The 22,530-nt window shown below is 44.4% G+C and overlaps 5 protein-coding genes across 6 annotated transcripts; 2 read left to right on the top strand and 3 right to left on the bottom strand.

The window, feature by feature from the left end:
- Positions 1-7,298: 7,298 nt before the first annotated feature.
- Positions 7,299-7,999, bottom strand: LOC130591795 (uncharacterized). The gene is made up of 2 exons (XM_057395712.1): positions 7,991-7,999; positions 7,299-7,907 (listed from the first exon to the last, which is right to left on the bottom strand). Exons 1-2 carry the CDS (start codon positions 7,997-7,999, stop codon positions 7,299-7,301), a joined length of 618 nt encoding a protein of 205 aa, XP_057251695.1.
- Positions 7,991-10,211, bottom strand: LOC125499086 (uncharacterized). Of its 2 annotated transcripts, none has more exons than XM_057396037.1 (3): positions 9,945-10,211; positions 8,591-8,721; positions 7,991-8,513 (listed from the first exon to the last, which is right to left on the bottom strand). In XM_057396037.1, exons 2-3 carry the CDS (start codon positions 8,681-8,683, stop codon positions 8,082-8,084), a joined length of 525 nt encoding a protein of 174 aa, XP_057252020.1. In that variant the 5' UTR covers positions 8,684-8,721; positions 9,945-10,211; the 3' UTR covers positions 7,991-8,081. The 2 variants fall into 2 exon arrangements, with proteins under 2 accessions (XP_057252020.1, XP_048503494.2); XM_048647537.2 differs by lacking the exon at positions 9,945-10,211 and adding an exon at positions 8,803-8,895.
- Positions 10,212-14,044: 3,833 nt separating this feature from the next.
- On the bottom strand, positions 14,045-16,214 carry LOC104908406 (probable galacturonosyltransferase-like 3). Its single transcript, XM_010697525.4, has 2 exons — positions 15,858-16,214; positions 14,045-15,015 (listed from the first exon to the last, which is right to left on the bottom strand). Exons 1-2 carry the CDS (start codon positions 16,075-16,077, stop codon positions 14,186-14,188), a joined length of 1,050 nt encoding a protein of 349 aa, XP_010695827.2. The 5' UTR covers positions 16,078-16,214; the 3' UTR covers positions 14,045-14,185.
- A 104-nt stretch (positions 16,215-16,318) lies between these two features.
- LOC104908407 (uncharacterized) lies at positions 16,319-20,105 on the top strand. Its single transcript, XM_057395713.1, has 13 exons — positions 16,319-16,728; positions 17,237-17,277; positions 17,378-17,461; positions 17,547-17,603; positions 17,698-17,778; positions 18,424-18,537; positions 18,598-18,660; positions 18,746-18,874; positions 18,934-19,032; positions 19,117-19,232; positions 19,342-19,414; positions 19,482-19,671; positions 19,792-20,105. Exons 2-13 carry the CDS (start codon positions 17,260-17,262, stop codon positions 20,097-20,099), a joined length of 1,332 nt encoding a protein of 443 aa, XP_057251696.1. The 5' UTR covers positions 16,319-16,728; positions 17,237-17,259; the 3' UTR covers positions 20,100-20,105.
- Positions 20,106-20,624: 519 nt separating this feature from the next.
- On the top strand, positions 20,625-21,855 carry LOC104908418 (uncharacterized). The gene is made up of 5 exons (XM_057396049.1): positions 20,625-20,826; positions 20,901-21,035; positions 21,116-21,222; positions 21,319-21,391; positions 21,491-21,855. The coding sequence occupies exons 1-5, from the start codon at positions 20,794-20,796 to the stop codon at positions 21,590-21,592; spliced, it is 450 nt and encodes a 149-aa protein (XP_057252032.1). The 5' UTR covers positions 20,625-20,793; the 3' UTR covers positions 21,593-21,855.
- The last annotated feature ends 675 nt before the right edge of the window (positions 21,856-22,530 follow it).

Raw genomic sequence — 22,530 nt, forward strand, 5'->3', positions numbered from 1 at the left:
AGGACGGCAGTTGAGGAAGGAGGAGAAGGATGGTGAGTGAGAGAGAGAAATAGGTTGGGGTTTTGGGTTTGGGGTTCCATTTATTTTGTTGAAATGAGACAAACTTTTGACAACAAAACACTAATGTGGCACTTTTAGATGAAGCCACGAGAGAGAATAAAGATGATGGGTTACATATTTCTCAAAGGGGCTGATTTTGTCATTTTTAAGTTATAGTTATAATTTTCCAATTAGTTAAGGAATTTTATTAGTTAGTTACATATTTTTGGCTCTTAGTTATGGTTTTTGATTCATAGTTAGCTTTTGCTTAATAGTTATGAAATTCGGATATATAGTTATGATTTTTAGGTTATTACTTATTAAGTGTGGCTAATAATTATGGTTTTATAGTTGATAGTTGTGATTCTGGCTATTAGTTATTGTTTTCTAATAAATAGTTATGATATTTGGGTATTTAGTTATTATTGTTTGTACATTAGTTATGATTTTTAGTTTTTTAGTTTCGGTTTTATGGCTAATAGTTTTAGTCTATGAAATAACTAAAAGAGTATAATTATATCATATAAATAATTATTTATTAATTTCATGAGCAACAATGATGCATGGTTTTATGGTTATAGTTTTGATATTTGGTTAAGAATCAGTGGATCTGAAATCATCAAACTTCCGATTTGCGAGCTTAGATCGCCATGTTGTAATCTGTACAGAGAATGGAGGAGGAAAATACTACAGGTTTAACAGGTTATTGATGGATTAGTGAAGATGTATAGAATGATTTATGCGTGATAATAAAACTAGGGCAAATAAAATGCGTCATAATCTGATTTTTATGATAAAACTAATATACTCCAGCGCTTAACTAATATATTTCAGCGCTTAACTAATTCATTTAGAATCAATTTTTGGTTAGTGTTTGGGCTTATTTCCTGGGTTGGGCTTACCAGGGATAATCCAGCCCAATAATGGTCTTAGAACCTCCAGTGGGTCCCACCTGTGATGGTGCATTCCAGCTGTCAGTGCCCCCAGCTAGCCTACAGTTGGGATATCCCAACACTATAAATACTCAACCCCTCATCAATGAGAAGGTATTGAATTCTTACCTAACAAACCAGAGCATCTCTCTCTAGACTTTATCTCTCTAAGCTTGATCACTGACTTGAGCGTCGGAGAGGCGATCCCGGAACAACCCCCGGGGCAGTCTAACCGTTACTTTTGCAGGATTCCGGCGTACGGACTTTGAACTCAGGACATTCGAATCTGACCCGGTACTCCCTAAGCAAAGGAATCAGAACCCTTAATTTCTAGACAGAAACAGTTTGGCGCCGTCTGTGGGGAAAGTACAAAAAGTTACTTCGCCACCACTCACTCAGATTTATTCATCAGCTACTCAGCTCAGAACGCCAATTGACCATGGCACCAACCAAAAACACTCGCGGCAAGCCAGCCTCCGAGCAGGTCTCTCGGCCAGAGAGAGGCCACTCGCCCGCACATAATCGGGATCCCCAATCCCCCGACCGGAGCGAGGCCATTCGCCTGCGCATAACCGAGAGGCCGAGCGGACTCCCTCACCAGCTCGGAGGTCACCTACCGTCCAAACTCTGGACCCTCGGTCAGTGTCCCAGCATATCCAGCATGTGGAGCCTCAGCCCTCTTGCGTCTGACCTGGCCCTTATCACGGCTCAGCTCCAGGAGACATTCCAAAAGGGTATGATGGACATGATGGCCATGCTTCAGCAGAGGCAACCACAACAAGTCGTCCCGCTCAACCATGAACCCGGGAGCGCACGGTCGTCCGCTCTCAGAGGGACAACTCTCGTTCTAATCGAGACCCGCAGCCTAGCCGGCCACGGTCCGATGCGAGAGACCCGAGCCACCGGGAAAGGGAAAAGTCGCGCGACAGGGGTCGGCCCGTCAGCATGCAGAGACCCATGTATCTAAATCCCAAGGGGGGGTGCGGGTCGGAAACCCCAAGATGCCCGGGAATTCCTTAACAACAAGAAGCGCCTCAGCCAAGGCTATGACGCTCGGGAGTTCCTCAGGAAGAAAGCAAATGACCGAGAGGGCCAAGGGGACTCGGCTCATTCTCAGCCCCTAGGCTAGCTGGAGGAGGGCTCAAGTTCCTGATCCCTTCAGTCAGGAAATCCTAGGGACCCAACCTCCGGGTAAAATTAAAACCCCCTGATCGAGCCATTTGCGGGCCTAACCGACCCAGATGATCATATGGCTAGTTACAAGGCTCAAATGAGCGTGCAGACAAGCTGCGAGGCCACTTGTGCCGCTTCTTCCCTACCACCCTTAGAGGGTTGGCTCTGAATTGGTTCCAAGAACTGCCGGCGGGGGTCATCACTGACTTCGCCATATTGGAGCACCTCTTCATCCATCAGTTCGTAGCGGGAAAGAGGCAAAGAAAAACCAGCCTTCACCTCATGGGGGTGAAGCAAGACAAGAATGAATCCTTGTCGGACTACATCAAGAGGTTCAACGAAGAGTCTCTAAAATAACCGACCTACAGGACGCTGTAGCCTTCGCTGCCCTCATGTCCGGCCTCCAACCGGGTCGGCTCAGATGGTCATTACCGAGAATGAAGTCAAAACTTACTCGGAAGCCATGGCTCGGGCTCAAAGATTCATCCAAGCAACGGATATCTGCCGTTACTCGGACGAGGTTGGCAAGAAAAGGAAGGATGAAGGGAATCACGTGGGTCAGCCTAAGCATCAAAGAACAGGGGGCCGAGGGGATCGGCTCACTGATAATGGCAACGACCCCCGATTCAATAAAAACCGGAAGGAAATCTACTTTGGCATCCGGGACAAAAATTGGCTTCCCAGGCCAACGCCCATCCGGACGTCATCGTCTCGGAGGGACAAAAGTTTGTGGTGTGACTACCACAAGGAATGTGGACACACCAATGACTGTCGGGAGCTCAAAAAATCCTTGAACGGCTTGGCCGACCAGGGCAAGCTCAACCACTACCTCAAGCGTTCGAGCGAGGAAAAGGGAAAGCAAAAGGTGGGTCAGTCGAACAGTGGGGACACCGAAGGCTTCATTGGTGTCATCGCTGGAGGATTTGCGTCGGGAGGCCTAACCGGCCGAGCGCGCAAGGCTCACCTCCAGAACCTTAAACATCAGGTGCTTGATGTTCAGCTCCCCCGAGCTAGCTGCCCCGTCATGACATTTGGGGAACCTAGTCGGACGTTGCGTGTTCCGCACGACGACCCCCTTTCATCGAGCTCAAGGTAGCGAATACAAAGGTGAAGAGGGTATTGGTGATAGCGGCTCATCCGCTGATATAATCACCCTTGACTGCCTCAAAAAGCTGAAGTACACCGAACGGGATGTTACCCCCATGGCTCAGCCGCTCATAGGCTTCGGGGGCAACTCTGTCCACCGGTCGGATCAATAAATTACCCACTCGGATGGGTGAAAAGGGTAAGGGGAGAAGCCTACCGATCGACTTCTTGGTGGTAGACATCCCTTTGCCTTACAACATAATAATGGGGAGGCCCATGCTAAACAAGGCCAAGGCCGCCATCTCCACCTACCAGCTCCTCTTGCAGTTTGAGACTGATGACGGGAAGGTAGGAAAAATTCAAGGCGACCAACAGGCCGCAAGAGAGTGCTATGTGAATAGCCTCAAAAACCGACGTCCAAAAGGACTCGGACAACGACGTCCAAAAGGACTCGAAAAAAAGAAAGTATGAAGGGGGTCAGCCCTCAACGAGCCTCGGGGTGTACATAACTGAAAACCCCAAGCAATATGAACGTCCTCAACCAGCCGAAGAGGACGAAGAAGTCGCGATCGGCCAGGACCCCGGTCGGACTGTCAGGGTAGGCAAGGCCATGGACCCAAACAATGCAAGATATCATCCGAATGCTCACGGAGTACCAAGATGTCTTTGCCTATGAGGCCACAGAAATGCCGGGGCTCGACCCGAAAATCATGTGCCATGAGCTTAACATCAAAGAGGGGTTCAGACCTCAAGCAGAAGCTCAGGCACCAAGGTCCCGAAAGAAATGCCGCGGCAGCAGCAGAAGTCAAGAAGCTGCTCGAAGCGGGTTTCATAGAAGAGTGTCAATACTCGGAATGGCTGGCCAATGTGGTTTTGGTCAAAAAGCCGAGTGGGGCATGGCGAATGTGTGTCGATTTCACCGACTTAAACAAAGCCTGCCCAAAAGACAATCACCCTTTGCCAAAGATCGATAGGCTGGTCGATTCAACGGCAGGGCACGCCCTTCTCAGCTTCATGGATGCAAATGCCGGCTATCATCAAATTCCCATGGCCGAGAAGGATAGGGTTCATACAGCGTTCATCACTCCTCAGGGTGTCTACTGCTACAAAATGATGCCTTCGGCCTCAAAAAGCCGGGGCACCATATAGCGTCCGTCAACAAAATCTTCAGCGACCAATTGGGTCGGAACATTGAGGTATATCGTTGACGATATGATAGTCAAAAGCAAGGCCCAGTCGGATCACCTGAGATCTGAAAGAAACGCTGAGCACCCTAAGGAAATACCGATGATGCTCAACCCTAAAAAATGCGTCTTCGGTTAAAGGGGGAAAGTGCCGGATTTCTAGTAGATGAGAGAGGTATAGAGGCCAACCCGGACAAAATCAAAGCGGTCTTAGAAATGAAATCGCCTCGGAATGTTCGGGAAGTACAGCGCCTAACCGGCTGCTTAGCGGCACTCGGTCGGTTCCTCTCCCGGTCGGCCGATAAAAGCTTGTTGTTCTTCAAGGCCCTGAAGCGAAAAGAGTTCGCATGGGAGACGAAGCCGAGCAAGCCTTCGCTGACCTCAAGAATCACTTGGCATCTTTGCCCAAATGATCTCCCCCTTGCCGGGGGAACCCCTGTTTATCTACTTGGCTGTCTCGGACTACGCTCTTAGCGCCGTCCTGATAGCCGAGCGAGAAGGAAAGCAACATCCGGTTACTTCATCAGCCACGCCTATAGGGGGGCCGAGGCGAAATACAGCGATGTTGAGAAAATGGTCTTTGCCTTGGTGAGCGAGCCGGAAGCTCAAGCCCTATTTTCAAGCACACCCATCAAAGTCCTAACCGGACAACCGCTTCGGAAGCTTATTGAGAATAGAAATCACTCGAGTCGGATGAGTGATTGGGCAGACCAGTTAGCAGATTTTGGGCTCGAGTTCGAGCCCCGAAGAGCCATCAAGGCCCAAGCACTCGCTGACTTCATCACTGAATGCGCAACTCGACCCCCGGTCGGTTCGCAAGAGGAGTGGGAATTGCTTGTTGATGGTCATCCACAAAGAGTGGTGTGGAGCCGGATTGGTCATCAAACCTCCGGTCGGAGAAAAAATTGAATATGCTGTTAATTCGAATTCTCGGATCTAACAATGAAGCCGATATGAGGCTCTCATCCTCGGAATCAGCTATGCATCCTAGCTGGGGCAACCTCAATCTAGCCAAGTCCGACTCACAACTCATAGTGGGTCAGATTTCCGGAGACTATGAGGCCAAGGAGGATAACATGAGGATGTACTTGGCCAAAGCCCGAGCTGTCATTGCAAGGTTGTCCGGATTCCGGATCACCCAATTCCTCGCTCGGAAAATCAGCAGGCTGATGCACTGGCTCGGATGGCTAGTTCTGCTGAGGGGTCGGCCCCCAGAACCATTACTTGGGAAGTGTTGAAGGAACCTAGCATAAATGCTAAAGAGCAGCTCGTACTCAATCGATCCTCAAACTGGATGGGTGAAATTGTGGAAACTTGCGAGACGGGACCTTACCCAGTGATCCTAAAGAAGCCGACCGGATTAAGCATAAGTCTGGTTGGTTCCTTTGGCATGAAAGGCAGCTCTATAAAAGTCTTTCACTCATCCCCTCCTCAAGTATAACTCCCGAGGAAGGAAATTATGTCCTCCGAGAAATACACCAAGGAGCCTGCGGAAGCCATCAAGGGGGTCGGACTATAGCCGGAAAGGCGCTAAGAGCAGGGTACTATTGGCCTACCTTAAAGGCTGATGCCTCGGACTTAGTCCGACGGTGTCCCTCCTGCCAGATTCACTCGGACATACCGAGGGCGCCGGCCACTCCCTCACCACATTCAAGCAGTCCTGCCTTTCGACAAGTGGGGATGGACCTGCTCGGACCTTTCCCTCCGGCTTCTGGGCAAAGGAAGTTCCTAATTGTGGCAATTGATTATTTCACCAAGTGGACCGAAGCCGAGCCACTGGCGTCAATTACTGACAAGCAGGTTCAGTTGTTCATATGGAGGAACATCATTACCCGGTTCGGAATTCCAAGAGCCTTGGTATCAGACAATGGCCGACAGTTCAACAGCGGGCCGACTCGAGTATTGTGCCCGGTTCGGCATTCAAACAAGGTTTCGCGGTCTCCCGCCTCAGACCAATGGGCAAGCCGAGTCGGCTAATAAAATTGTCCTGAAAGGTATCAAGAAGTCCCTTGATGCGCTAAAGGGGATGGGTAGACGACCTACCGGAGTACTCTGGTCGGCTCGAACAACGGTAAAGAAGCCACGGGGCATCTCCTTTCGGCTTGGTCTATGGAAGCGAGGCTGTCCTTCCGGTCGAGGTGGGTTATCCTCCCTCGGATGACGTTCTACGAGTTCGACCAAAATGAAGAAGAAAAGCCCATCAACTTAGACCTATTGCCAGAAACCTGAGGCAATGCTTTGCTACAAGCCATCCGGTACAAGCAAAGAATCACAGGCATTCAATGGCGAGTAAAGCCTCGGCCAATCAGTCTAGGGACTGGGTCGTCCGAAAGGTCGAAGCCACTGGACTTTCCCATCTCAAAGGGAAGTTGGGGGCAAATTGGGACGGCCCTTACAAGGTTACAGAAATCATCAAGCCAGGGACTTCCGACTGAATCTCCCGAAGGGGTCCCTTGGCTCGGCCTTGGAACCTAGACAATCTCAAAAGATTCTATGTGTAACTTTTTTTTCGTTACTTGCACTAGGGGATGATGTAAGGCCAGCATACCTGGTCGGTTAGCAAGATATCAATGTAACTCGGACTTAACAGTCCATGTAATCGGACTTAACCAGTCATGTACAGTGGTTTCCCAGAAATAAAAGATTAGCCAGTTCATATTTTGAAAAAGCAAGGAATTAACCAGTCTATTATCTATTAAATGTTGTAATATTGCAAGTAACGAAAAATGTGCGATAAATGACAAGTTGCAAAATAATAGTTGTATTCCAATTGACGAAAAGTTGCAAAATACAACCAAGAGTTTACAAAAGCAGGGGGTCGGAAGGCAGAAAAGCTAAAAGGGCCGACAAGGCCAAAGCTAAGAAAATAAAAATCCTAAGGAAGCTAAGTAGAAGGACCAGTGGCAGGTTGCTCAGCGGCAGGTTGCTCTGGTGGAGGTGGCTCGGTGCTACCAGCATCTTCCTCTTCATCATCAGAGTCAGAGTCGCTGTCCGAGCTCATCTCTTCAGCCATCCTGGCCTTAATCTCCGCTGCGTCGGCATCGGCCAGCTCCTGGTAGCGAGACCAGACTGAATTCCAGTCGGCCCCGGGACAGGAATCAGCAAAGGCTATCTTAAGCCTAGCAAGCGCCTCGTCCTCGCCCATCTTATGGGAAGATTGGCCCACGTCGGCGCAGAAATCGGTACAGTCATCCGACTTCTGCCAAGCTTGGAACCACTCCTCCCGAGAGCGAGAAACGGCCGCTTGGGCCTCTTTCAGTTGAGCCTCGGCCGCAGAGAGTTTGAGTTTGACCTCCTCCAGTTCCTTCTCAGCTTGAGCCTGCTTGGTTTCGGCCGTGACCTTAGCCGCCTCAGCATTCTCCTTAGCCAGGGAGAGATTGGCCCTCTCTTCCTTCCACTCCGTCTGCTCCTTTTGCCAGGCCTCCTCGCCCTTCCGGATCTTCTCCTCCACCTCTTCCTTACGCAGCTCGGCCAATCGTTTGGCCTCCTTGGCCTGGTACACTTCATCAAAGTGCGACCGAGCCGCCTGCTTCAGGTCCGAGACCTCTTGTACCAGGGCGAGCCGGTCTTCGCCACTTTAGTCATTCGGATGGAAAACTGCAGGAACAATAAACAACAGTTAGAAGTTGGCCAATAAAAGCAAGTAAAAGGGCGGAGAAAAATTCACTTACGTCCATCCAAGAGCGGAAGAGCTCACTCGACTCATTCCTCGGTTGACCTCATTGATGTGGTCTCGGTCAGTTTGAGTACATAGGATCTCCAGTGCGTCGGAGATCCTCTTCTTCTTGTCCGTCTTGGACATTTGGGTAAACGGGACCGGCGCCTCGGACAAAGAGCGCTCGGCCGGAGAAGGGTGAGAGGCCCCCGGTTCGTACCCCGGACTCCGAACAGGCTCGAAATCTGAGGGATGGACCGAGACATGGGTCTCCCCACCTCCGGAATCGGGTCGAGGACTATTCACCTCGACAGAAGGCTCCTTTCTAGCCTTCTTTGCGGAAGCCTCCTGCTCGGCTCGGGCCTTCGCCAAAGCCTTTTCCGTCATTTCCACCCTCTCTTCAGTGCGCTCCTTGCGCTTCCTCGGTTTAGGGTTGGAAGGATCCTGCAAAACACATTAAAAGTTGGTGAGAAATTGAAAAACCTAAAGCTAAACCGGGTCGGAAGAAAAAGGGTTCTCACTTTTGGCTTAGAAGGCTTGTTAATCTTGTTGGCCTTCATCTCGGCCCTAATCCGAGCCGCCTTCAGTGCAGCGGAGGTCAATCGTTCGGCCATCTCTGAGTCGGTCTCTTTGAGAAAGGCTAGGGAGGCTTCTGCAAAAGGAAAAAGAGTTAGAGCAAAATATCAAAGCAAGCATAAATATAAGTCAACCGGACCCCCTTTTGCCGAATTACCCTTGGGAAAGGCCGGACTCAGGCCGAATGCGGCGAGGAAGTGCTCGTTCTTGAACATTTTGCAGCTCGGGAGCCAGTTCCCCGCTACGAACACCTCGCCACCACGACTATCTTAGCCTCCAGTTGAAAGTAGATGGCGGCCACGGCTTCCTCGTCGGATAGCTCTGGCACCTTGAAGTTCAAACAGTGGTTTGGCTCGGATGACGGGGGCACGGTGGGGATGCCCCATTCCCCACCATAGTACACAAAGGCGAATCCTCGGCGGAACCCCTTCTGAGAAGTGGGGAGATCAAGAACTGTACGATAGCCCCGCCGAGCCTGAAACACCACCAGCCCGGACCATGTCCCCGGCTGGCATTTCGAACAATTTGTACATATGCCGCCAAAGGGTCAGGGTCGGCTTGACACCGATGATGTTACAGATCACCTGAACCGCTAAGATCCCGCCCCAAGAGTTTGGGGAGAGCTGACCCAAGCACATGTTGTAGGCGTTCAGGATGTCTTTCTCGAATGGGGTCAGCGGGAATCTTAAGCCTAGTTCCATGGCCTTATAGTAAAACGCCGTGCACCCGGGCGGCGGAGACAAGATTATGGCTAGCATCGGGTCGGACCAGTATGTAGGGGTCCTTTATTTGGAACTTCGCTGCTTGGCCTCGGGCATCCTCCAATAAGGCCTTTATTAAAGATGGAAGTGGAAATTTTGCGCCCGGACCGCCTTTGGGGTCGATCTCTGGATACGCGAGCCGACCCGATGTAGAAGCTTCGCCTTCCTCTCCTGGCATAGCTATCCTAACTACACCATCAGACAAATATTTGTCTAAGTAACTCCTCGAAGAAGGATAGGCCAGGGACACCTCCCAGGGTAGGGGGATGGTACCCTCGGCCTCCTCCTCCTCGGCTTGCGAAGGAGTACTTGGGAGGGAAAGCGCCTCAGGCAAGCCGAGGGATCCGGGCAACTTATTAAAGTTGACACCAAACCATTCCCATACCCCTCACTTCCTCGGCTAAATTATAAGGAGGTGAGGGAGGGGGTGTCACTGACTCGGACGAGCTCCCCATTATTTATCAACAGAAGGGGGTCGGCCGATTTTATTAAAAGAAAGAGAAGAAAAACTTAGTAAAAAAGCAAAACAAAGGCGTACCTGGTCGGACGAAGAAGATGGGGCTCGGACTTAGAGAGAGAAAATGCTCTAAAGTAGAGAGAGAGAGAGAGCAGAAAACTCAAATTTAGAGAGAGAGAGAGAATTGTAAAAGTGACAAAAATCTCTCCCCTCTCTCCTACTTATAGGCAGAATCCTCGATCTCCGCGTGCCACGTCACATCTTGGACCGGGCCTTGTGTCTTCAGCACCTTAATGGGCCTCCCAACTGCCCAAAACTGTTCAAAAGGCACAACCCTCGGAATATCAATCGTCACAAAAGTCATAAATAACCAGAAGTTGAATCGCCACCATGTTTTCAAGCACCCCAATAATCCCCCGTTGCCACGTGGCACTTGGGTTTCCAAGAAACTATTAAGTTCACCAGCTCAATATTACCACTTCATCAGCTCAAGGTTACCCACTCGGTCACCTCAGCCAGTGGTCCAAAACCTTAGGAACCGGCTCGGACAAGCATGGGCTCATTGGCCCCTCATCCGAGCCGCGTCCACCAGCTCGGCCCTTGGAGGCACTCCTCCTTGGTTGAGTAAGTCTCCTAAGTCCCAGATTGACTTAGCGAGAGCAGGCACCGGCTCGGACAAGCATGGGGCTCATTGGCCCCTCATCCGAGCCGCGTCCACACCAGCTCGGCCCTTGGAGGCACTCCTCCTTGGTTGAGTAAGTCTCCTAAGTCCCAGATTGACTTAGCGAGAGCAGGCACCGGCTCGGACAAGCATGGGGCTCATTGGCCCCTCATCCGAGCCGCGTCCACCAGCTCGGCCCTTGGAGGCACTCCTCCTTGGTTGAGTAAGTCTCCTAAGTCCCAGATTGACTTAGCGAGAGCAGGCACCGGCTCGGACAAGCATGGGGCTCATTGGCCCCTCATCCGAGCCGCGTCCACCTAGCTGGCCCTTGGAGGCACTCCTCCTTGGTTGAGTAAGTCTCCTAAGTCCCAGATTGACTTGCGAGAGCAGGCACCGGCTCGGACAAGCATGGGGCTCATTGGCCCCTCATCCGAGCCGCGTCCACCAGCTCGGCCCTTGGAGGCACTCCTCCTTGGTTGAGTAAGTCTCCTAAGTCCCAGATTGACTTAGCGAGAGCAGGCACCGGCTCGGACAAGCATGGGGCTCATTGGCCCCTCATCCGAGCCGCGTCCACCCGGCTCAGCCTAACGAGGATACCGGCTCGGACAACCATGGGCTCATTGGTCCCTAGGCCGAGCCGTAACTAATCGCACCTCTCCTAAGGGAGACCAGTCGGCACTCAAGCCATCCCTCTCCTTGAGAGACCGGGTCGGCACTCAAGCCACCCCTCTCCTAGGAAGACCGGGTCGGCCTCAAGCCACCCCTCTCCTAAGGGAGACCGGGTCGGCACTCAAGCCACCCTCTCCTTGAGGAGACCGGGTCGGCACTCAAGCCACCCCTCTCCTAGGGAGACCGGGTCGGCACTCAAGCCACCCCTCTCCTTGAGGAGACCGGGTCGGCACTCAAGCCACCCTCTCCTTTAGGAGACCGGGTCGGCACTCAAGCCACCCTCTCCTTAGGAGACCGGGTCGGCACTCAAGCCACCCCTCTCCTTAGGAGACCGGGTCGGCACTCAAGCCCCCTCTCCTAGGAGACCGGGTCGGCACTCAAGCCACCCTCTCCTTGAGGAGACCGGGTCGGCCTCAAGCCACCCCTCTCCTTAGGAGACCGGGTCGGCACTCAAGCCACCCCTCTCCTTAGGAGACCGGGTCGGCACTCAAGCCACCCCTCTCCTTTAGGAGACCGGGTCGGCACTCAAGCCACCCTCCTCCTCGAGGAGACCGGGTCGGCACTCTAGCCACCCCTCCTCCTTGAGGAGACTGGGTCGGCACGTGCCCTCCTTTCCGGCCTAAGAAGCAGGGCCACCTGGGTTCCAAACTGTCTAGGTTCCGCCACGAACGGGAAATATTTCAGCAAGGTCTCGATATTTCCCACTCCTGGCGTGGGGCTAATTGTTTGGGCTTATTTCCTGGGTTGGGCTTACCAGGGATAATCCAGCCCAATAATGGTCTTAGAACCTCCAGTGGGTCCCACCTGTGATGGTGCATTCCAGCTGTCAGTGCCCCCCAGCTAGCCTACAGTTGGGATATCCCCAACACTATAAATACTCAACCCCCTCATCAATGAGAAGGTATTGAATTCTTACCTAACAAACCAGAGCATCTCTCTCTAGACTTTATCTCTCTAAGCTTGATCACTGACTTGAGCGTCGGAGAGGCGATCCCGGAACAACCCCGGGGCAGTCTAACCGTTACTTTTGCAGGATTCCGGCGTACGGACTTTGAACTCAGGACATTCGAATCTGACCCGGTACTCCCTAAGCAAAGGAATCAGAACCCTTAATTTCTAGACAGAAACAGTTAGGATAACTAATAGGTCCAAGCGATTAACTAATTCTACTGTTGGTTTGATGCACTAGAGCTGATGTCATGCTGACATCAACGGTCTCACGTTAAAACTAACGTGAGACCGTCTCACCAAAAACGGACTCAATTATTAATTAATCACATTCCATGATTAAAGTATCACATATTCACATTTGGCTAAATTAAGCTTTGCATTTTTATTTGCCCACGTAATCGTCCAAGCCAATAGAATCTAGCACCAAAAATGAAACAACAAAAAGCGAACACAACTACAAACAAAGCAAACAAGTGCGCATAAAAGAATCAAACTTTAAAGTAAAGATAACATCAAAACTTAAATAATATTATTAATAGTCATACCACTGTATTTTCCACTTCGAGCATCCAAATCCTTCAAAATCCTTTCACGGATTTCTCCACTTATACTTTTACTACACATAAACTCCAACTAGCTAGGCAACTACCACTTGTGACCGCACAGTGAAAACAATGAACAAGGACGAAAATTAAATACATCTCTAGTTATCATTCTATCAACACATTCTGTCCACTTCATACAACATGACAACAATATTTCACATGCATCCTTTACCACCTTTCTATTTGTTCAAGCGATCCAAAACATATTTTACAAACTTGGCATCTATAGTTTTTGGATTCACATGTCATATTATGATCTTAATCAGCTCGCAATTCGTACGGGACTTTTCTGATTTGTAAGTTGTAACTGTGATATACATATATAGTTGTATATTACAATGACATTTTTTTGCAATTTTTGGCAAATTAAAGGGTAATTTGGGAAGTCTTGTAAAAGAATAGCAGGTTGACTTGAGTTTTTTTTTTTTAATAACAAAAATATGATTCTAATTTATTTTACTTACATAGGAATTAAGATTGGTCTAACTGATTGGAGGACTTCCTTTCACATTATGTTACAGGGTTATTATGACCGATAAACATAGTTCTACAAACCCTATTTCACATCATTGTTTGATTCAACTATCTATGAAGGTGTCTATTGATCTTTAGCACTTCTGATGTAATGAGAGATATAAAATTCAGTATAATTTTTTTATTAGGAAAGATAATTGGTCTGAACACCAATCCCTATTAAGCTACTAATAGGTAGAATACACCAGTTCAAAAGTTGGGTACAAGACTAAAGTGCCGAAAAGACAACATGCCTAAAGACACATTATCACCACAAGTGAATGTCCTAACATGTTGTTTGGATGAGTAAGCAATACCCTAAAATTCGTAATGATGCTCCACTTAGCAACCATCACTCCTATAAAATCCAGTATATAAGTAGATATAATCCAATAGATATCAATAGAACAACTCCACACTTAAGAAAATGTATCACAATTAAAGTATTAAATAAGAATATATGCGACTATTACGGATTACCTTGATTGTCATGTTTATATTGTAAACCTTTTCTTTTCTTTATCATGAAACCCAAATCTTGTCATTGTACACAGTGGACCACCACATGACTGGATAAAACGGAACGAGAGTTATATAACTTATATTAACCCGATGTTGCAAGTTGAGAGCTTTGGAATGCAGCAATATTGGTGAGACCAAATTTCTCGTTTATGAGTCAACTAGGCTCAAATTCTAATTAGTCTAAATGTAGTAATCTGTGGAAACCTCAATGTCCCCGTACAAAAAAAAAAAACCTAAAGGTCCACCTAAAAAAATGATAATATGGAATAATCTTTAATTAAAGGTCCGATTAATTAAGTTCAAAATTGCGTAACAACTTGTGGCAATTTTTACAGTGGTGAATAATTACACAAACTATAGGTAGTATTAATTAATGTTGATAGAAGAAGAAAATGATCTAATTATGAAACCATAATATATCCGTCGGACAAGAGAACGGCGGCGGCGGACGACGACGGCGGAGAATAATGAAGATCATAGGGTGCCCAAAGACTATCCAAAGGACAAGGACGATTAGAGTCAATCCTAAGCCATGGTTTTCCTTTCCCACTCCAATGCAACAAACTAACAGGTCCAGGATGCAAATCTCTACACAAGCCTCTAATATTATCCCCACCTAATCCATGTTGATTCCACCTATGCTCAATTCTCTCCACTTCACCACCAAAAACAAGCAAAAAAGGTGGCAAAGAACCCAGCTCATAAATCCGATGTCGTTTTTGCAATCTCATCCAACTTTCTAGTTTCCTAGTACACCCACTTTCTCTCCACTTGTTCACATCGATCACCATCACACCCGTGTTGAAGTAACACGGCGTTCTCTCTTTTTTCGAGAAGCTTTTTGATAGTTCGGGAGTAGCCCAGAATTTTGGGGTGAAGTAGCTGGTGAAGTTAGCGTGGCAGTACTCGGGTGCCCCGAGTACGTGGTCCCCGAGGTTGATACTCCATAAGTTAGCTACATCGTCTACGACAACGAGGTCGGAGTCGAAGTAGATTATGCGGGAGACGGATGGAGGGAGGAGGTCGGCGAGGTAGATGCGCGCGTAGTTGAGGGGTTGGTCGAGTGCGCGACGGACGGAGGTGGAGATTTTGTTGCGGACGAGGAGGGGGTCGAAGGGGTGGAGAGAGATGGAGAGAGAAGGGAAAGTGGAGGTGATGGTAAGGTTGAGGGTGTTGAAGTGGCGAGAAGAGGTTAGGAAGTGAAATGCGATGTTTTGTGGGCAGGTGGAATCAGTGGCGGATTTTGACCCACTATTTAACAGGGGCCGAGAAGTTAAAAGTTTAATTGTAAAATTTTAATGATGAACAAAAACAATAACACAAGTACATCAAAGTTTAAATATATTATCATCAATTGCTACAAAAAAAGTTGTAGCTAATCTAGTAGTGCTAAACTCTAACCCTTCAACTTTTAAGCAATTTTATCCATTTATTTGTTTGACCAATATCAAATCTTTAAGGAAGTGAAAAAAAGAGTTCATTATTAAATAGGTAGATATTTTAGAATTAAGTTGAAGGAATAGTTGTTCATTAGTATTATAAGTAACTAAATTAATTATCAAATTATTTTCTTAGCATGGCAAAAAAAAAGTACATCTATCATTTATGATTGTTAGGAATGATTTGAGATTAAAAAAAAAGTACGAATTACGTTGAGAAAATAAAAAAAGAAAGAAGATACTAACAATAAATAGAAAAGATATTTTCAAAATTAGAAAAATAATAAGCCAAAGATAATAGGCAAAAAAACAAAAAAAAGAAAAAGATACTAACTTTTTTTTTTTTTGAGGGGAAAAAAGATACTAACTTTAATTTAACCATAAACAAAAAAGATTTTTCAAAGTTACAAAATGAGAAGGCAAATATAAAGGAAAAAAGAAAAAGAAAGAAATGGCATAAAGATGCCTTGAACAGGATCGAACTTTAGACCTTGTACTACAAGAGCAGGCTTTGCGCGCCACTGTACTAACCTGTCAACCATTCTAAATATTTGCAGTTAAGTAAATTTAAATGTTAAACTAAGAGGGGCCAGGCCCCTGCCCGCCCCTCTTATGATCCGCCACTGGGTGGAATGGCGTAGGACGGAGAAGACTGCTGCGATTGACCCGCGTAAGTAGGTGATGTCGAGGGTCATTGCGATGTGGATAGTGGTGTTGGCAGCTCCTCCGATAATATCGCAGTTCTCGCCATTGCGGAACGCTGGGGCTTCGCGGAATGGCGGGATTGAGGTGGCGGAGATGAGGTTGATTATGAGGAGAGTAAAGAGGAGTGGGAGTGGGAGTGGGAGTGGCATTGTGGTGGGTTTTTGGGAGTGAGGAGATTTTGGGTGATTGTTATTTCTGTTTTTTGGGGGGTGGGTTTGTGTTGGTGTTTTTTATGTGGAGATTGTAAATTGTAATGAATAAAATTGGTGGAGAGAGGTGGGACATGGGAATTGATATTGTTGCGAGGCATAACATTATAACAATGGAGTAATGCCAGGCTGGAAAGATGATAGGGACCTATTTTTCTAGGTAGGTTGCACCAAAAACAATTAAATGATCGTATAGTCTCAAGATCCGTGATTGTCTGATTGAGATAGAATTGGGAGTTCTATTGTGGTTCTTGGTTGGAACAAATCTCTTGCGCCATTTGAGGTTTATTTCATGTCCCATGGAAAACAGGAGCTGTGTAGGAGGACTAAACTGCAAAGGAAATTGTGGGAAGGAGTTTCCATAAAGTTGGGTTTGAAAAAAAAAAGAAAAAGCATGAAATGACATAAACTGTGGCATAAAGTGACGGCTGAGGACAAAAAAAAAACTAACGTGTGTATTTGTGTGAAAGAAACAGGAGGAGAGAGAATTATCAGTACTCTTGACTGAAAGATAAAACGAAGAGAGAGAAAGCTTTGGAGAAGCAAAAAAAAATCGTCGGAGAAGACAAAGAAGAAACCTGCGTCGATAATGTAAGTAAAATTTGTGAATATAATTAAATTATTTAAAAGTGGTATTATTATATATTTACTGGTGGAAAAATCTGAATTCTATATTTATATTGATTTAAAAAAATTCATGTAAAAATAGTGATTTTTTGTAAATTTTAAAAATTAAAATTGTATAATTAAGTGCGCGAATAATTGAATATAAATTTATATTGAGAAAAAAAATTTTGTAGTAATGCACTGTGAAAGATAGGAGTTGATGTGAAAATAAAAAAAGTTATAATATTTGTAAATATAATGATGGTTAAAATCAAATTTGAAATGTTGATATAATTGTTGAGAACTTGTGTTCGAAATTTTGTAATCTTCATTTTAGAATAAATTTCAATTTGTATGTGTCATTATGATCTAGAGGTTAAATATAAATTATTGTGTAATTTCTGCTGGTACTAGATATTATAGAATCTGCTAGTAGATAGTATAGTTTGCATTCCAACTACGAATCTGAATATAATTGTATGTATTTTGTTAGTGTAATCAAGGAGTATTGCAGAAATGGCGAAGAAGCAAAAGGTAAAAATTGTTGTAATTTGGAGTTATGAGTGCTTTTAATTTATAATGTGATTATTGGAAGTTTGTAACTGATATAGCTATTTAATAATTTCAAATGGAGGTGTCTGAATTCGATGATGTGCATGTAAGTGATGACAATGAAGAATCTAGTACCGAGGATCTTCATTCAGACGAGGAAAGAGAGGTACATTTGATGTTCTAATTGGCATATATATATATGATTTTGTTATTTTTTTGTAATAATGATATTATATAGAAATGGAAAATAGGTAATAGGAAAGAAATCTGGAAGAGCGTATAAAGAAATAGAAGCACGAGTGTATCGGGTAAGTAATGTTATTGAAGTTCTTATTATTGAAGTTTTGATTAGACGGTGAATAAATGAAGTATATAATATGTAATGCATGTAACTTATAATAGGAGAATGATCTAAGCAAAGGTGGATGCTTGAAGGCAGAAGGCAAAGTAATTGCTACACAACGTGCCAGGAATAATAAAAGAGTAATGTTATATGATGATTAGATTGTGTTTTGTTATATATTTAAAAAGTTGATTTTGATATGTTAAATTAGGGGTGAAAGTTCGGTGTGCGGTTTGGATTAGGTGCTAATCCAATCCGATCCGAATAAAATTTGATTTTCAATTTTTCAATCCGAATCCAAACCAATTAGGGTCTGAATCCGATCCAATCCAATCCGAATTTTCTACTCTAGATTGGATCCGATCCGAAAATCGATTTTTTTAAAACTCTAGTTTTTCGATGAAATAAATTAAGCACACAACTTAGTAGCTTTAGGAAATAATGAATTAAGTGCACTTAGTGTTTTAGGGAAGGGTTGAAGTTTATGTGTAATGGGCTATGAGAGTTTTTTATAAAAAAAAATCAGTTAAGCACTTAAGCTCAATCTAAAACATAATACAAGCCATATTACTATTTGTTATATTGGATTTTTGGATCCGATTGCCCTCAATCCAATCCAATCCGAAGTCCAATTTTTCAAAAAATCTCAATCCGAATCCAATCCGAACACACTTCAAATCCGATCCGAATTACTAATTCGGATTGGATTGGATTGGATTTTGGATTTTATCCGAATAACTTTCACCCCTATGTTAAATGCTCATATATTGTTTATTTTCATGTAGGAGAGTAATATGAATTGTAGAGTAGAGACATTTGGGAAGGTTGTGAAGGGATTTGATGAGAGGAAGCGAAAGCTAGTGACGGAGATGGCTTTGGTGGTCTTTTGTTTTTCGCTGGTAAAAGTTTGCCTAGGACCTTTGTTATTGGCTGTGTACAAGGGTTGATGTTAAGAATAGGGTGTTGTTGATCCCGATGGGCTAGAATTCCCTCTTAGTAAGACACAGGTTTATTGGGTTATGGTATTCCGGCGGCCGAAGATGTACCATTCTATGTGATGATGATGAGTTTTTGATGTATATGAGTATACTAGTCGTTCTGGTTTAGGGAATTAAAGCTAGTGTAATTAAACAAATTGTTGAAGGTGAAATATCTTCAGATGCTGAATTTAAGAAGGCCTTTCTGATGATGGCCTTAAATGATCTGATATGCCCTACGACATGTCAGAGATTGGCTGTGAGTATGTTGTATGCTGCATTTGTAGCAGAGAGAGCTCATGAGTATGATTGGTGTAGTTTGTTACTGGATCATCTCATGAATGCGATTGGTGGATTCAAAAAGATTCTACCTTGATGGATTTGCTAAGGGGTGTGGGGTGCACTATGTTCTTAGCGGTAAGCCAATGTTATAATATTTGTAGTATTTATGATGTAGTAGAAAATTATTTTTGCTTTAGTAATTTTGATCGGTTGATGTAGATTCTATATCTTGATCGGTTGCGCCGACCACCATTGATGTGGGCGCTTTTCCAAGGATACAGGCTGGAGTACCGTAGATGTGAACAAGGTGAAGAAGGAAGATTTGCTGGCCACTGGTGATTATGGCAAGCTTGGGGTGTGTATATTATGAATCCGTATTGCCTATTTGGTTGGGTTATTTTTATGCGTTTAGAATATTAATGTAGATGTTGAAAAGTTAATTAGGGTATTGATGTCGCTTATGGGGAAGACATCCTCTGGAGGCTCGGGATGTCATGCCAACAGTAAAGATATTGAGGTACTTTTATATCTAGCAATTGGTTTTGATTGAAGACATCATCTTCAATAATGTTTTTTGAATGCAGGAAATGAGTCGTTGTAGTGTTGGCATTAGCACGAAGAGTAGAAGAAGGAGAATGAAGAAGAAAGCTCCAGTGCATGAAGATCCAGTGCATGAAGGTCCAGTGCATGAAGGTCTAGTGCATGAAGAAGTTGGTGAGCAGCGGCCGGAGTTGGAAAACGAGACGGGCCCCAATGATGGCTTAGGAGAATATGGTAAGTAATGGGTTTAGTAAATGTAAAATTGGATGCATCTTGGTGAAGTAATTAATAAATGTTGGAAATGATGTATTAATGTAAATGTTTACTAATTTTCCCAACCCCAACCCCATACAGAAACATTGCATCTTCGTGAAGTAATTCATGTTATTGGTCAGAATAATAATGTCGGTGAGGATGACCCAGTTTGTGGAAGTCAAGGGGAGGGGTCAAAATACTGTTGGGAAGATTTTGGTGAAATGTTTGTGAATAATGTTGTTGGTGGCAGTGGCAGTGGTAGTATTGGAGCTATAGGTGAGCAGGTTGGTGGGAGTGGAGTTGTAGGTGAGGTTGTTGGTGGCAGTGGCAGTGGAGCTATAGGTAAGCAAGTTGTAAATAATGTTGTTGATGAGATGAGGTTGGTGGAAATGGTTCTCGAGGTATAGGTGAGCAGCAGGGTGTGGTGTTGGTGTGGTGAACGGTTGGAAATAATAGGATGAGGATGAGGATGAGGGGTAAGGGATAGGGGGATGAGGATGAGGGGGGTAAGGGGGATAAGGTAATTGAGTATGAGGATGAGGATGAGGGTGGTCGAAGTCGCAAGCAACGAAAGACTAAGTGGTCGATTAAAAGAATTGAAGGTTATAAGGAGACATGGCGGCCATGCCAATACAAGCAATACAAGAAAAAGCTAGGGAGGTTTGTAAGGATAATTATCGGAGTGCGCTGAATACAACAGATATGATTAAGTGTGACAGAACTACGCGTCTTTACAAGGTTTTGCTTCTGTCGCACGTCCTAGGGGTGGGTTGACATAATGTAAGTATTATATCGTATTTTTGAAATGTATTTGTGTATAAAAAACATGTTAAGATCCTTAATGCTACACGTGTGGTTGCAGTATGTTAGGTTGGCAGCAATTTTATACACGAAAGTGTGGGAGAAACGTTTTCCAGGGAGGAGTAGGAGGTTTATGATTAACCCCACATTTGCGGTTAGATTGAAATTAAGTGCTTAAAAAAATGCAAGGAATGTTATAATTAGGAAATAAGGCATGTGTGTTATGTTATCTTGTAGATACGAGTACTCCAGGATGGTATAAGAGATGTAGAGAAACTTGTATCGTCTTATGCGAAGCAAATGGTTGGAACTTCTTCGAAAAGGATAGTACACGTAAGTACTGAAAGTTGTGTAAGTATTTGTTTATGGGTATAGTACAATTTCAAATTAATTGAACATTGGTGAAGGTATTTGTTCCGGTTCTTGAGAATAAGCATTGGTGGTGCGCGGCTTACTCTCCAAATAGGGGAGAAGTGTTGGTGATGGATTCATTGGAGCCAAAGAAGGCACCGGATTGCCATCATCTCAGCCTCACAACATTGGTAAAGTACCATTGACCTTTTTAAGAGAGTATATATTTATAATGAATGTGGTAACGTTGAAGGAACAAATATCATTGTAGGGGTATGCTATGGATACGTTATTTAGTGCTTTGGATCCATCTTGGAGAGTAGGGCGCATACATACTTGGCCGACTGTGAGCTTGGACATGAACATCCAAAATGACACGTATGATTATCTTAAGTTATATTTCGTGATTGAAAATTTAACTATTTATACAGGTTACAATATAACGAATTGTATTTTTTTCATGCACACGGATAGACATAGTTGTGGTGTCCATATGCTCATTGCGATTAAAGCTTGTGCGGATCGTTTTGTGGAGAGAGTTGTTGTGGTATTTGTTTCTTTATCCAAGTACTTACTTAAGATATTTTTTTGTAAGTAACATAAGTTTACTCACACTTAAATTCCTTTGTATCCCTAATTTATTAAGGAGAATATGTCGAAGGAACGGGAGCGGCTGCTATGTGAAGACGTTATGTCAACGGAGAACGAAGCAAGAAGTAGTGTTATTGATCTATTAAGTACATTGTGACTTGGTGTTTGAAATTTAATTGTAAATGGCCATTGTAATTAACAACATTGGGCCAATGGGCCCTTTAGTAGTATGGGACCTTTGTTAGTTGGTCTTCATATTACTATTACTAATTTATAACGAGGGAGAGCTGGGCTACTAAGGAGTTGGTCATTGTAATTAGTAACATTGCAATTACAAATTGGGGAATTAGTATGCCATAATCATGTATTACTTGGATTTTATAACGAGTAAGAGCTGGTCTACATACTCGACCCCATGAAATCATTATTCAATCCAGTCCAGAAGAATTTAATATTAAGTTACAATAAGTTAAGTGATTTATTGTCCATTACACCATAATGAAATTTAAAACTTAACACAGACCACTTTGTGAATTGACTATATACTCGAACTTCATTTATGTATTTCAATTGTTGGGAAGAGAAAATCATACCTAAATAAATCTTCATTACGTATTTAAATTGTTGGGAAGAGACAATCAATTAGTGCGGAGAGATCATTATAATGATAGTGTCGACGAAAAAAATTTATAATGGGGAATTATACCATAATAAGGATTCACGTGATTGAGAACACAAATATTTACAACGCAGATATTATACAGTTGTCCAAATTTTTAGACATATCATAGTGGTTGACAACAGAAATTTTAAATATATACATACAACTATATTAGGATAAATTAAATATAAAGACGTATTAATTACACCACTTGTCCAAATTTGATAATGATAATGATCATGTAAACAAGTTAAAATTAGGATAAATACTTACATACTACTATATTTATGTCTTTATGACAACACAAATACCAAAACAAAAAATTTAGATTAAAGAGTAGTGAACAGTACGTTTTTGCATCATTCAATTTTGTTAAAAAAATATGTAGAATTAAGGTATATTTTAGTAACTAAAGAACGTAAACTACAAGCACA

The sequence above is a fragment of the Beta vulgaris genome, chromosome 6 (genome assembly GCF_026745355.1).
Source record: "Beta vulgaris subsp. vulgaris cultivar EL10 chromosome 6, EL10.2, whole genome shotgun sequence".
Classification (NCBI taxonomy): domain Eukaryota; kingdom Viridiplantae; phylum Streptophyta; class Magnoliopsida; order Caryophyllales; family Amaranthaceae; genus Beta; species Beta vulgaris.